Below are 16,491 nucleotides of genomic sequence, written 5' to 3' on the forward strand. Positions count from 1 at the left end.
TCTTGAAGTAACTGTTTAATCAACATTACTTAGTAAAGACAGCAATGCTCATAGCAAGTTTGCAATAAGAACTAGAACAGTTTAGTCATATAATCAACAATCTTCTAAAATCCATAAATTCACATATGACTTATATTTGCAAATATATCTTTATTCTTAGTAATATTTTATCCATCCAAATTGAGTTGGGCTTCTAGATTCCAAACAATTAAAAACAGCGGCTAAGCTCCGTATGACAGCCTGTTTGCTCTGGTCCACACGCTCCCTTCTTTCTGCTCACGCCTCAGAACTTCCTGCTGTCCCTGGACATGTGCACCATATACTTTCTTCACAACTGTTCCTCTTTGTCTGGACTTCCCTCTATAGCCTTTGTCCACTTTGTAAATTGTTTATTTTTCAATTTGTATATTATGCGAATCTTCCCTTCCCTGTCTCCTTCTCTAAGATAATCACCCCTTTCTCATTCTATATTATTATATGCTTCTGTTTTTACAATAAGTTCACTAAGAATTAATTACTTATTTATCCACAATAGGGGGGCTTACCTGGTGGCTCAGATGGTAAAGAAATAGCAATAGAAATCCAGGTTCCTGCAATGTGGGAACCTGGGTTTGATCCCTGGGTGGGGAAGATCTCCTGGAGGAGGGCATAGCAACCCACTCCAGTATTCTTGCCTGGAGAGTCCCCATGGACACAGGAGTCTGGTGGGCTACAGACCATGGATTCGCAAAGAGTTTGACACGACTGAGCAACTCAGCACAAGCACATCCATGATAGGGGACTTCAGAAGGAATGGGTTTATGTGCTGTGTGTGTTTGAGCTCCAGCACCTAGCACAGAGCTTGGCATAAGACAGGCTCTAGGCACTTGCCAGTCTTAATTAATTGAACCTGATCAACACAAATTGATGAAGAAAAAAGTCACCAGGAGTTGGGTAATATAGTGGCTCTGAGTAAACTATATTCCCCATAGAAAAAATACATTGGATATATACATTATCCATATACACATGTAGAATAAAACAATAATTAATCTGCATCGTTCCACCTGAGGTTGTGACATATACTGCCTTGATGATAGCCCAATCAGTGTAAACTATCTATAGGAAATACTTCATGTAAACAATGTTACTGGACATTCTGACCAGCGGTGCTATTAGAAGAAAAGTACTTCTTGGAAATCTGCACAGGGATTGCAGTTTGAAGCCTGCTCAGGCACCAGAGAGGCAAACACAGGAAGATGGTGAGACATAAAAAGGATCTTAAAATAAAAGCTGTAAGTTAGTGGGAAGTAATGCAAGGACTCATGTAATGAGATCTTATACATGAGTTGGCTCCCAACGAATATTAAATTGGCATAAAATTTTCTAAAATAAAGTTTTAACATAAATTTTGTAATTAATATTTTAGTGAAAAGTATTCCTAATTGCATACCTTTGAAGCCTCTTACACTGTTGGTGGGAATGCAAACTAGTACAGCCACTATGGAGAACAGTGTGGAGATTACTTAAAAAACTGGAAATAGAACTGCCTTATGACCCAGCAATTCCACTGCTGGGCATACACACCGAGGAAACCAGAATTGAAAGAGACACGTGTACCCCAATGTTCATCCAGCACTGTTTATAATAGCCAGGACATGGAAGCAACCTAGATGTCCATCAGCAGATGAATGGATAAGCAAGCTGTGGCACATATACACAATGGAGTATTACTCAGCCATTAAAAATTAAAAAGAACACATGTGAATCAGTTCTAATGAGGTGGATGAAACTGGAGCCTATTATACAGAGTCAAGTAAGCCATAAAGAAAAACATAAATACAGTATACTAACACACATATATGGAATTTAGAAAGATGGTAACGATAACCCTGTATGCGAGACAGCAAAAGAGACACAGATGTATAAAACAGTCTTTTGGACTCTGTGGGAGAGGGTGAGGGTGGGGTGATTTGGGGGAATGGCATGGAAACATGTATAATATCATATAAGAAATGAATCACCAGTCCAGGTTCGATACAGGATCCTTGGGGCTGGTGCACTGGGATGACCCGGAGGGATGGTATGGGGAGGGAGGTGGGAGAGGAGTTCAGGATGGGGAACATGCATACGCCCATGGCGGATTCATGTTGATGTGTGGCAGAACCAATACAATATTGTAAAGTAATTAGCCTCCAATTAAAATAAATAAATTTAAATTAAAAAATAAAATAAAACTCACCTCTATAAATACTAGATATAAAACACATGCGAGGAGATATAATAATTTCCTTGATACCAGATGACAGGTGAAGTTCTATGCAATCTTTTAACCATAAATAATTGTGCTATTAACGTGTGTATGTTATGTTGCATGCATTTATGTAGGTATGTGTGTGCATGCATATGTATGCTTGTAATGGTATATTAAATTTTAACTGTAATTCTATCATAATTTTATAAATGCTATAAAAATTTAGGGAATATACAGACCCAGCAATCCCACTGCTGGGCATACACACTGAGGAAACCAGAAGGGAAAGAGACACTTGTACCCCAATGTTCATCGCAGCACTGTTTATCATAGCCAGGACATGGAAGCAACCTGGATGTCCATCAGCAGATGAATGGATAAGAAAGCGGTGGTACATATACACAATGGAGTATTACTCAGCCATTAAAAAGAATGCATTTGAATCAGTTCTAATGAGGTGGATAAAACTGGAGCCAATTAAACAGAGTGAAGTAAGCCAGAAAGAAAAACACCAATACAGTATACTAATGCATATATATGGAATTTAGAAAGATGGTAACGATAACCCTGTATGCGAGACAGCAAAAGAGACACAGATGTACAGAACAGTCTTTTGGACTCTGTGGGAGAGGGAGGGGGGGATGATTTGGGAGAATGGCATTGAAACATATAATATCATATAAGAAACGAATCACCAGTCCAGGTTCGATGCAGGATACAGGATGCTTGGGGCTGGCGCACTGGGATGACCCACAGGGATGGTACGGGGAGGGAGGTGGGAGGGGCGTTCAGGATTGGGAACATGTGTACACCTGTGGCGGATTCATGTTGATGTATGGCAAAACCAGTACAATACTGTAAAGTAATTAGCCTCTACTTAAAATAAATAAATTTAAATTAAAAAAATAAATAAAATAAATTGCCAAAGCAAAAAAATATATATAAATAAACAAAAAATAAATAAATAAATAAACAGGTTGTAATTGGCATAAAACTGTAGAATAACCATTTCTCCTCTAAACTGAGAAACCGTTTATTTCCTTAAGAAGATTTTGAACCACATGTACTGAGGTGTAAGTAGGATATTTATATATACAGAAGATGTGCACATACATATACAGAGCATATACACGACACTTACATTTACATAAAGAGGGAGGGACGAAACGAGTAAGGGAACGAAAGAGACAACGTTCTATAGGAGAGGAAAGAGAACCTTGAGAAAGGAAGCCTCAGCGTTGACTCTGCATTTCCTACACCCTTTCACTCACAGCATCACAGATCAGGAAAGTCTTGCCAAGAATATTCTTAGGTGTTTTCACACAAAGGAATTTTGGAACACACCACCCCAGTTAAAGAGTCACACCTCCAGCATTCTTTGCATGGCAAAGATATGCACCATCACAGTAAAAATAAAACACTAAGGTAGAATGTCTCTGCTTTAAAACTACTTTGAAAACTCTGCAAAGAGCAAAACAGAGGCTTTTGCAACTACATGGGTGGCTCTGACAGCAGGGAGAAAGCAGAGCAACATCGGTTGCACAGAATCTTGAAATACAGATGCAAGAAGAAAGAAGAATCAAAATGAAGGACAGAATGCAGAGAGATCCAGGAAACAAACTCCATCCCAGAGAGGAGGCATTCATAGCTCACAGCAGGACATGCCAAGTAAGAGAGAATGTTTATGAGCACTGATGTGTGCCAGGCATCACCTAAGTGCACTACAGGTTTCTCTCAAGTTACCCTTAAAATAACCTGGAGGGGTAGATACTAACCTCATACATATGGTATGTCTGAGGAACAAGAGACAGAGAGATCAGAGATCACATTCTTAATAAACAACAAAATTAGGTCAAGATTCACATCTATCCAGCTCAAAAGTCTCCTCAGGAACATCTCTTTCTATTTATTACATACACACGCAAACGCACACACATATATTTATTTAACTGCTGAGCAATCAGTGTTTATTTCAAGATATAGGTTCAATTCTCTACAACCAGTCTCACTCATTGTCAAAGGGAAGTACTGAATCCAGAGGGTCCCTTTGACATTTACAGTCACACTCTCTGATTTTGGTAGAGAAAACTAAAAATAATTTTTACATAGTGGAACCCAAACAGGCACCATTTGTGCTCAGATGCCATTTTTTAGCAGGCATGCTATAGAACATACTTGCAAATCTATCCATCATCTACAATACTCAGAATCTCCAGCTACTGCTCAGTTCAGTTCAGTTCAGTCGCTCAGTCATGTCCAACTCTTCGCAACCCCATGGACCACAGCACGTCAGGCCTCCCTGTCCATCACCAACTCCCAGAATTTACTCAAGCTCATCTCCATTGAGTTGGTGTTGCCATCCAACCATCTCATTGTCTGTCATCCCCTTCTCCTCTTGCCTTCAATCTTTCCCAGAATCAGGGTCTTTTCAAATGAGTCAGCTCTTCACATCAGGTGGCCAAAGTACTGGAGTTTCAGCTTCAACATCAGTCCTTTCAATGAACACCCAGGACTGATCTCCTTTAGGAAGGACTGGTTGGATCTCCTTGCAGTCCAAGGGACTCTCAACAGTCTTCTCCAACACCACAGTTCAAAAGCATCAATTCTTGGGCGCTCAGCTTTCTTCATAGTCTGACTCTCACAACCATACATGACTACTGGAAAAAACTTAGCCTTGATGAGACAGACCTTTATTGGCAAAGTAATGTCTCTGCTTTTTAATATTCTGTCTAGGTTGGTCATAACTTTCCTTCCCAGAAATAGGTATCTTTTAATTTCACAGCTGCAGTCACCAGCTATTGCTACTACTGTAATAATCTAAGGGGTAACTTCTTATCCAGACTGTGCCACAATTAGATAGCCCTGCATTGGCTATATACCATAGGTTAAATTATTCCAGCCACATAATCCAGACCTGTGCCTGATACATTTACTTGGAAAAGCTAATTTTCTATCAGGCTCTCTCACCAGAGCAATTTGGTGGCTGTATTTCTACCCTTGTGCACACACACTACCCACTTCTGAGTCATCATCCTACTACTCCCCTTCTGGTGGTGCTCAGCACTCTGTGTTCACAGGAAGGTCTGCGGGCAGACTAACCTTGACAACTTGGTTCTCAGGTCAGCTTCCCCATGGCTTCAGGACAGTGGACTTCCCCTGTTCCCCAGAAGTTCAGAAGGATATTTATTGCACCTCGACTTTCTGCCGGCTCCTGGCTTCCTCCACGCAAGAACAAGTGGATAGGTAGCTATGTATGTGATTTATGAACCAGACCGGAGTGAGCTAAAGATATAAGACATTCACAGTACACTTAAAAATCTCACAAGCTTGCAGGCTGCTATATCAGGCCATTTGCTTCTCTCTCGAGGTATTGTCTGTCGCTGTCAAACTCTCTCCCAAAGTTTCCCGCTCAAGGCAGAACTCGACCAAGTGTACACCCATCTCAATTAATTCAGTATTTAATTCCCATATATGTTTCTCTTTATATGAACAATTGTGTTTCACTGTGGGACAAATCATCAGAGTAACAAGAAGAATGGAGTATGTGCAGCACCGGCTGGATTGAGGCTTTGAACTCCATTAAATAAGAGTTCTACCGACTTGTACTATTTTCATTTATGTGATGAAAAGACTGCAGATCCCTTACCAGAGAAGACATGTAGATGACAAGATGAAAAGATAATGCTCAACATCATATCTCTCATTAGGGAATAGCAAATGAAAATAACAAGAAAGTACAACTGCACACCTATTTAAATAACAAGAAAGTACAACTGCATGCCTATTTAAATAGCTAAAACTGAAAACATTGACAACATGGCTAGGATGCAGAGCAAGAGGGATTTTCATTCACTGCTGGCAAGAATGCAAAATGGTACAGTTTGGAAGACAGTTTGGCAGTTCCTTAGAAAACTAAACATACTCTTAACATATGATCCAGCAATCACACTCCCTGGTATTTACCCAAAAGAGCTAAAAAATCAGGTCCACACAAAATCTGCATATGGATGTAGATGGATAAAGCAGCTTTATCCATAATTTTTAAAACTTGGAATCAATCAAGATGTCATTCAATAGGTAAACGGATAAACTGTGCTATATCCACACAACAGAATATTGAAAGAAGTATTGTATATTAACACATATATATGGAATCTAGAAAAATGGTACTGATGAATGAATTTGTAGGGCAGGAATAGAGATTCAGGCATAAAGAACATACCTGGAACACAAAGGGGTAAGGAGAGGATGGGATGAATTGAGAGAATAGCACTGAAACATGTATATTCCCATATGTAAAACAGATTGCTAATGAAAATTGTTGTAAAACGCAGGGAGCTCAACCTGGTGCTCGGTGACAACCTAGAGGCAGGGATGGTTGGTGGGGGGAGGTTCAAGAGGGATGGGACATATGTATACTTATGGATGATTCACTCTGTTTATGGCAGGAGCTAACACAACATTATAAAACAATTATCATTCAATTAAATATAATTTAAAAAAAATAAATGAGTTATCAAACCATGAAAAGAATGGAGGAACTTAGATCACATTATTGAGTGAGACTAAATCTGAAAGGGCCACATACTGTAAGATTCCAACTGCATGACAGTCTTGAAAAAGCCTATGGATGGATACAGTAAAAAGACCATTGGTTACCAGCAATCTGGGAGGAGAGATGGACAGATGTAGAGATGAACATGGGAAGCACAAAGGATTTTTTAGGGCAGTGAAACTACTTTGTATGACACTGTAGTAGTCCATACCTATATTAAAGAACACATTATATATTTGTTCAAAATCACCCAAAGTATATTAGAGTGAATCCTCATATAAAATGAACTATAATACAAACTATGGACTTTAATTAATAATAATGCATCAATATTGGCTCATCAATTGTAACAAATGTACCACACTAATGTAAGATGTTAGCATATTAAAAAGCAGAGACATTACTTTGCCAACAAAGGTCCGTCTAGTCAAGGCTATGGTTTTTCCTGTGGTCATGTATGGATGTGAGAGTTGGACTGTGAAGAAAGCTGAGTGCCGAAGAATTGATGCTTTTGAACTGTGGTGCTGGAGAAGACTCTTGAGAGTCCCTTGGACTGCAAGGAGATCCAACCAGTCCATTCTGAAGGAGATCAGCCCTGGGATTTCTTTGGAAGGAATGATGCCAAAGCTGAAACTCCAGTACTTTGGCCACCTCATGCGAAGAGTTGACTCATTGGAAGACTCCGATACTGGGAGGGATTGGGGGCAGGAGGAGAAGGGGATGACAGAGGATGAGATGGCTGGATGGCATCACTGACTCCATGGACATGAGTCTGAGTGAACTCCGGGAGCTGGTGATGGACAGGGAGGCCTGGCATGCTGCGATTCATCAGGTTGCAAAGAGTCGGACACAACTGAGTGACTCAGCTGAACTGTGCTATGTATGCTAAGAAAGATGAGCAGGAAAATAGGACACAAACTGTAGATTTTTATTTATTTAAATAATCACCTAGGATGTTAAACAAATCATAACCACAAGCAATTCTACTGTGAATATATTTAATTTGGAAAGCACTGGTGACAAGGGTAACTGCAAGAATGTGAAAGTTCAGATTCCAAAGAAATCTTAAGACACTATACAAAATAAAGTATGAAAATTATATTTATATAATTCACCCTGGATTTTCACCTCAGAATATTTTGATGGTCTTTGGTCCACGCTGTCTACATGTAAAAGCCAAAGTAATTAAATAACAAAAAAAAAGACAAGTGTACAATAAAACATTTCTTTCTAGATTTGGTTTGTTTGTCTTGGTGTTTCTTAGTTGGAGAAAACAGATAAATGTGTTGGATCAGTAAAACTCCTTCAAGTTATGACATTTTTAGGAGAGAAAAAGGTAAAGAATGGGAAAAGAACTAACATTTTTTAAAAATATAGTCACTGTATTTTAGGTACTGTGCTAAACACTAGTTACTACTTTTTAAAACTCTACAAATGCCCTCTAATTTCAGAACCCCTGTCACCAGTCTAAGGTAAGAAAAAAAGTCAGAGCTTAAGTAATTTCACCAATAAGGAAGAGGCAAGATTTAAAATTATTTGTCTGATTTCAAAGTCCATGATCTTTCCATTTCACAATGCTGCTTCTCTTATAATTTGTTGGAATATCTAGCACTATAATTGTATCAATGTGTAATTTCTAGTGCATTTACAAAAAACAGATCCTTTATAGAAAGCTAAGGCACTTTATTAGACTTACTACAGGTCATAAAATTAAGTAACCATTCTATTATATAATAGAATAATAGCAATAATATATTGCTTAACATTTACTGAAGTCCCAATATATATGAAGTATTCTACAAATATATACATATGTTATTATACTTAATCCTCAGAAAACCCCTACAGAATACAAGATGTTTATCCATACTGGGGATGAAAGAATATATTCAGGGTTATGAAATAATTCCATAGGTACCATGAAAAAAACATTTTGATCTATGCTATCCCAAATTAATTGACGTTGATCATCTGTTCATCCTGTCCATCCTTGGACACTGTGTCCATCCCTCCCTCTGCTTCATCTCTATTCTTCATTTAATAAGCAAACTGTGTCACATTCAAAATTAAGACAAATTATAATCACAACTGAAATGCAAAACTTTTTTTTAAAGATAATATCAACCTTATGTTCCTACTACCTGGAATAACATTCCTCTCACCTATGTTATTTAATGAATGGTAAGACTAAGATGGCTATTTTTTTCGTATACATTTTAAATATTTTATATTAGTACAGAAAGAAAAATGGATAATACCTGTTTTTATTTTAAACTGATGAAACAATTATTTTATGTGCAATTAACCATGTAAAGCACACAGTGACAGTCATTAATAGCACTGTCTTGCATTGGATGAACCCAGGTCAAAAGTGCTTAATGTGAGAATTTTCTTGAAAAAAAACTCAGAACTAGTTATATATATATATATATCTTCATCACCTGATTCTGAAAAATGGCTAGTGTGTATCTGAAGCTGTGTAGCTAGGGTGTAGCTGAAGCTGCAATACTTTGGCCACCTGATGCAAAGAACTGATTCACTGTAGAAGACCCTGATGCTGGGAAAGATCAAAGGCAGGGGAAGACAGAGTATGAGATGGCCGGATAGCATCACCGACGCAATGGACATGAGTTTGAATAATCTCTGGGAGTTGGTAATGGACAGGGAAGCCTGGCATGCTGCAGTCCATGGGGTCATAAAGAGTCAGACATGACTGAACAACTGAACTGAAGTGTGCATCTATTTCTTGGATTTTAATGTAATTTCATTATTATAAAAATAGAACAGTCTTATGGACTCTGTGGGAGAGGGAGAGGGTGGGAAGATTTGGGAGAATGGCATTGAAACATGTAAAATATCATGTATGAAACGAGTTGCCAGTCCAGGTTCGATGCACGATACTGGATGCTTGGGGCTGGTGCACTGGGACGACCCAGAGGGATGGAATGGGGAGGGAGGAGGGAGGAGGGTTCAGGATGGGGAACACATGTATACCTGTGGCGGATTCATTTTGATATTTGGCAAAACTATTACAATTATGTAAAGTTTAAAAATAAAATAAAATTAAAAAAAATAAAAAATAAAATAAAATATAGCCTTAATTTCAAAGACAAAAAAATAAATAAATTCAATTATTTCATTAAAACTTTTTTGAAAATATATATCTGCAGCCTAAATTGATTAAAGTTGGATGTATTTACTATTTTTTGTCTGACTCATGTTAAGTCAATCATACTTTGTTCAATGCCCTTCATTTGGAATTGCTAGGTGAATATAATTAGCCATAATTATTACTGAAACAATTCCATACTCAAGAATATTAAATAGAAAAACTGTCTAATGCTTATCAATAACAGTAAATTATTCACCTTCCAATAATGTACATTCTCTAACTCTGCATGTATGGAATATGTTTTTCAAGTATTAAAAGTTAGCTTTAACTGTACATAAAACTGTTGAAACATTTACTTTTATAATTTAATATCTTATATTTTGGGTTTTTTCTCTGTTGAAAAGCAACAATGTTGTGATGAGACTTAAATACCACTTGGTTACTCACTGTATCAATACTATAACTTTCCCACTTTCTGGTTTATTATTCAAACAAGATTCTATCTCTACTATTCTACTTAAAATGTCTTTTCCCATAGGAATTATCTTATTAGTTCCTCCTTTCACTGATCTTTTCTGAAATATATCATAATCCCTTTACAGACACTCGGAAATGTCTTATACTTTGTGCCCCCATCCCCTTCCGAAGATATCTTCTTCATTTAGCACCTACTGACATTTTCTTTGAACCTGTTCTGACCACACATTGTCAGGCTCTTTCAACAGTTTCTCTCATTGATGTTGTAGTTAAGTCATGTCCTCCTTTTTTGCGACCCCATAGACAATAGCCCACCAGGCTCCTGTATCCATGGGATTTCCCAGGCAAGAATACTGGAGTGGGTTGCCATTTCCTTTTTCAGAGGATCTTCCCAACCCAGGGGCTAAACCAGAGTCTTCTGTACTGGCAGGATGATTCTTTACTACCGAAGTCACCAGGGAAACCCCCTCCCACCCATTAGCCTATAAAATTACCCAATCCATAAAAATTAACCAAGTCATATTTCAGGGCCTCTTGCCTTCTGAGATGGCCCACACTCTGGTCTGTGGAGTGTGTTTTTCTCTAAATAAATCCACTTCTTACCTATCAACTGTCTCTCATTAAATTCTTTAGCCATGAGGCAAGAACCGAAAATTTACCGGGAAGAGCTACTTTACTCTAAGTTATAATGGCTTCCACCAGCTTATAGGTTAGAGTCTAACATCTTTATCATAGGTTGAAAGTTTTGTTACAATCTGGCCCAACTCTTCTCATTAGCACTAAATCCATTCATTCCCACCAAATATTCCAGACTTGAGCTCCAACACTTATAAGACCTGTAACTATTGTATTGCCATGCCTTACATTTTTGTTGTTTCCTTCTATCAGCTATACAACTTCTTTGCTCTCATAGTGTTCTGTTCATGAGTATGGTATGCCCTGTTGCAACTGCTGTATATTATTCAACTGGACTTTGTTGCGGGCAGGGAAAAAAGTATCTTAATCCTCTATCACAATGACTCATGTAAGTCACACAGTGAGTCCTCAACAACCCTTTGTTGTGAACTGACTTAAAAAAAATAATTAAAAATGCCTTCTACATTAAACTTTCATATAATATACACTATGTACCCTCAACCTTACACATTATGTACATATATATCCTATATGTATATATACATGTTAATACATTATATATGTGTATATATGCATACAGCTATCTTTATGGTGTATGTATGTGCATATGTGCACATACTTTAGGGTTGAAAAAGCCTTTAAATACCATCTTTCCTAATCAGTAAATATCACAAAATAGGAAACCAAGAACTAAAGTCATTGAATGACCTTGCCAACATTCTAAAACTTGATAATGACAGTGTTGAGTTCCTCTATCAGCTCTTCATCCAGTGTACTTTTCACTAAATCACTTTAATTCAATGATCTCAGCAATAATGTGATGCTAAATAATCTGTTCTACCAAGACCAAGCTTATCCCACCAGAATCTTAAGACTGTCTCACCTCATTTTCTCTCCCAAATCCCTGCCTGTCTCCTTACTGCCATCAAATGAGGAACACTTATGATTCTATCATCTCTTTATTTTCATTTACAGTATATCCCTCTTCTTTAAATATCCTCTATTTCCTCTGATAACTACTCTCAGTTCCTTCATAGATATGGTAAAGTCTACTTTCCCTGCGGAAAAAAAAATTAAAAGGTTCTTATCTTGCTCTCCTGTTTAATTCACCATTTTTTTGTTCGCCAAACCAAGGCTCACCATAAAAGAGATTACATTATCCTCATCATACAAGCTTATACTTGTCCATGCATATAAGTCTAAAGTTTAAAGATTACATTCTCATCACTCACTCATTTCATCTTCATGATATGATGAATAGTCAGGAGAAGGTCATATTTACAGGCAGATGAGTAAACTGGAGATCAAAAGTTAAGTGACATTCCAACGTTCCTGAAGAGAGCAAGAGCTGGAACAGACACTGGAATCAAGGTCTCCATATCCTTGCTCGTCTGAGCTTTCCACTAGTTTAAACTGTTTATTGGCTTATGTTTCCATCATGACATTAATATTGACACATATTGGCACCTCAGATTCTATACAGTGAATGCTGCCTAGACTCATCTTTGATCTGAACTACTGCTCGGCTGTTAGTACTTTAAAAGTACAAATTTGAACCCTGGCTTTAGCTAAATCAGAGATCCTCAACTCTTTACTTAAAACTGAAAAAAAATTAATTTGATTTCATCTTTATCAACTAATCAGTTCATCTTTAAACTTCAAGTGGTAACAAGAATGATTCACACTAATATCCAAAAGGCTTTTCTAATCATGTGTACATGTGTGTTATTTCATGCAAGATTCTGAGGCAAATTATGTACTTTGGCTTTAGATAAGTTTCTATTCAATCTCTTCACTAAGTTGCTACACAGATCCAACAATTTTTTATAAAAAAAATCAGGATATCAATGTTACTGTAGCACAGACTAATTTGTCTCTGCCTTAGAGCTCTAAAAACAGCTGAAGTCAGGTCAGAGACACTCTTCGCAACTCATTTGTGATCCTATGACCAATAATATACCTTCCCCCATCATATCTACTGCATCCTTCTCTTAATGTTTAGGCACTGCCAAGAAACTCTTTAAAATCCATCCCTAGCCAGAAGCATGGAGCATAATGCTTCCCACTTTCTTCCTATAAACAATAAGTTTCAGGTCAGCTGAAGAATTCTCAGCGTCCTTTAGAGGAGAGAGGAGCCCCAGGAGAGGAGTGGTAATTCCTCATTTGGTATTGTTTTCCTGCCTGTCACTGCCCCACCAGGACCTCTAGTCAGCACTTTGCTGGGAGATTCCAAGGGGCAATTAGTTGCTTGCTTTTGTTGGCTGGTTGAAAACAAAGCAAAAAAAAAAAAAAAAAATTCAAGACAGGAAAAGTTTAAACCTAAACATCCTAACAATTACACACTTTAAGAACCCCACAATTCACTCATTAAGAATTGAGCTTCGCAAGGTCTCAGCCAGCTCACTGGCGCCCCATTTGCCTTTAACTGTTAGACATGCCCTCACTTGGCTTGTTTCCACGTGTCCCACATAAGCTACACTTAACAAATTTAAGTCTGTACCCGTATACATCATGGCATGGAGTGAACTGTTTGCTTTAACACAGAATAAAAACCGGGGCTAAATGTTTGCTTGCTCTTTGCCAGAAATATATTTAAGAAAGTCCTAACAGAATGAGAACACAGAGGTTAAAAATATTGCACTTAATTATGAAAGTGCAGCGTTGGTTGCCCTCATTAACTATGAAGCTGTGAGGGAAATATCATTTCAGTGACTCACTAATGCCTTTTAGTTATTAGGTTCTTCTTTCCCAATAGCCTCGGACACGACCTAATTTGCCTCCTAGGAATCATACTTTTTACCTTAGGATCCCAGCACACCCAGGTCATCAAGAAGCACAGGGGTCCCTCCTGAAGCCCAGCAGTTTCGTGATGTGGACCCAGATGTGAAGATGGGAAGCACTGGGGGACTCCATTCCACTTACCAGTCTTCCACAGATAGAGGATGGGTGCCTCCGCTTCGCCAGGCGCCGCAGCCCCGTAGGCGCCCGGGCACAGCAGCAGCAGCAGGAGCGGCAGGACGGTCGGGCGCCGGACCGCAGTGCCCCGGCTCCGGGACGCCGAGCGCCCCGCTGGCAGCCCCATGCCGCCCGCAGCCGCTCCAGGGTCCAGATCCCTGAAGGGGACGCGGCGGGCAGGGAATTTTCCTTCGCCCTCGGAATGTCTTCCCAAGTACAGAACGCAAAGCTCTTTCCCGCTATTGTTCGTTTTCGTGTCAGATGAAAAGGAGGGAAAGCGCGTTTAACACCGGGGAACAATAGCGTCTGCGGTGGCCGTGGCTGCCGCCGCCGCTGCCGCCGCTGGCGGGGATGCTGCTGCCGCTGCCATTCCGCGCAGAGTGGCAGGTCTTGGCGGCGAGGGAGGCAGCCGTCCGCAGGGGGCCCCAGCTGACTGAGCAGGTCCTGCAGTCCGGGAGGCAGCGCGCCCCCGCCTCAGCCAGCTGGAGAGAGAGGAGGGGGCGTGAGCCGACCCCGGCACCGAGGGCGCTGGAGGCAGGGGGCGGCTAGAGCGCCAGGGCGAGAGAGGAGGCGAGTGCACCGGAGAGGGGACACCCGGATCCAACACACCCAAAGAACTCCAGTGCACATGGCGTGATGAAATATGTTTGGAGGGATACACCAATAAAAAGAATCACCACCCGACAGGCTTCGGCATGACAAACAACAGGCATTGAAATTCATCGTCACCCAAGGAGTCAAATGCTAGATCCAGTGGCATGTTCTTAGTATATATTTATTTACACAAAGCATCGATGCTTCTCAATTACTTTATGTGGGGAGCAGTATTTATCATCAGAAGTGGAGAACATAGGAAAAAAGCAGAAATATTTACTTGCTGTTGAAAGGCACTTAAACTTTTAAAAATCTTTTTTTTTTAACTTAATTCTATCAGTAAAAATATGAGCAGTACTGATCTGTTAGAAATCAAAGTACCTTGTCTCTTAACAGCCTTTAAAACTGAATTAGTATTAATAAGTATTTGCAGTGATACCTAATTATATGGATAACATTTTACAAAAACTAATTGTAAAATTATATTTCACATATAAAATTATATTTTATAAAATATTTTATATTTATATAAAAATAAATATAAAAGTGCTATCCCTTTATTCTCTGTCAAAATTATGTTACTTTTAAGGATTCACACAGTTCTGAGTAAAATTAAAGGACAAATTGAGTTTTCCTTATTTGTGTATCTCCAAATTAGTAAATTCTTTACTTAAAAATATTTGACACTTAAAAATATTTGACTCATAACACTACTGTAGGAAAAGTGTCTTTATATAATTTAATGAGTTTGGACCTTTTGTTCTTTGTTTTCTCTTTCTTAAACCAGTAGTAATAAAGAAATGTGTGTGAAGTCTGGTAATGCTTTGCCCTTTCTCTCTTCTCCCCAATAATAACCTCTACTAATTCATTTCCTAGTAAAGATAAAATAATATCAAGGCATTTAGCCAATTAAAAACCAGGCTAAAAAGAAAGCCAAAGAAAACTATTAACATCCAGTCAGCAATATTTAGCCAAATAAAACAAAGTCTAAAAAGCAGGAAAACTACTCTTTATGAATTTACTCCATCAGCATAGCCAAGCAGAGTTTAAAATGAGGAAGCTGCTGTTCCTGAAAGAGGAAACCTTCCATAAAGCTCTCTTGGGACGCCTGTCGTTTTGCAGATCATTCCAGACACAGCCCTGCTGCATGCATTAGATTAAAAGCAGGTTTGATCAAATAATTTCTAGGTCCTGCCTATTTAAGCATTCTGACATCAGAGGAAATTAGCAATGTTGAAGGTTGCAAATTTGGTCTTTGTTTACTTTCCACTCTGTTAGGCCTCTAAGAGGGAATTAAAAGCTCAGAGAGCCTTCGCTCTGTGAGTCTGTGATTAGGAGAGATAAGCTAGTGTGGATTACTATTTCTTCACTGGTGAAAAATAGTAGGCAACCATCAAGAGATTATAGGTTGATAAAGGATACAAAAAAGCCTGATTCCAACTTGTGTGTGGCTGCCTGGAAGAGCACTTGTTTCAACAGTTAGACCAAAGAAGAGAATAGGATTTGCTATAGCTTCCTTGGGTCTGTCTTAGAGAACACTCTGCACTACCACTCTACAAAGGCAGTGTTTTTCTATCCTGTTTTCATTTCTCGAATGTTGGCGTGATAAACCCTAAAATCCTCTACTTCTGGCACAAACAGCATTTAAAACAAAGTACTCAGTTAATCAGCCCATTCTAAGCAATTTTGGGAATTCCCAAACCAATCCACCAAGTAGAAAGTCATTAAATAACAGAAGACAGAGAATCTAAGGATTCAAGCTAGGACAATTTGATGTACAGGATAATGACCTAACCCTTTGAAAAGCCATCAGATGCTATACTTAATAGCTTAATGTCAAAAGAAAATTTAAGATTCTGGTTTTTATATTTATCCATCTGCTAACTGCTAAGTCACTTCAGTCATGTCCGACTCTGTGCAACCCCATAG

At 38.7% G+C, this 16,491-nt stretch overlaps 1 protein-coding gene across 1 annotated transcript in view; it reads right to left on the reverse strand.

The window, feature by feature from the left end:
• The window catches only part of THSD7A (thrombospondin type 1 domain containing 7A), a 489,197-nt gene extending 475,089 nt beyond the window's left edge, over positions 1–14,108 (reverse strand). The window contains exon 1 of the mRNA XM_055589867.1: positions 13,936–14,108. Within this exon, the coding sequence (XP_055445842.1) occupies positions 13,936–14,095 (160 nt within the window). The 5' untranslated portion in view covers positions 14,096–14,108. The remainder of the gene's footprint in view (positions 1–13,935) is intronic.
• Positions 14,109–16,491: the final 2,383 nt, after the last annotated feature.

This window comes from Bubalus kerabau, chromosome 8 (assembly GCF_029407905.1).
Source record: "Bubalus kerabau isolate K-KA32 ecotype Philippines breed swamp buffalo chromosome 8, PCC_UOA_SB_1v2, whole genome shotgun sequence".
Taxonomy (NCBI): Eukaryota; Metazoa; Chordata; class Mammalia; order Artiodactyla; family Bovidae; genus Bubalus; species Bubalus kerabau.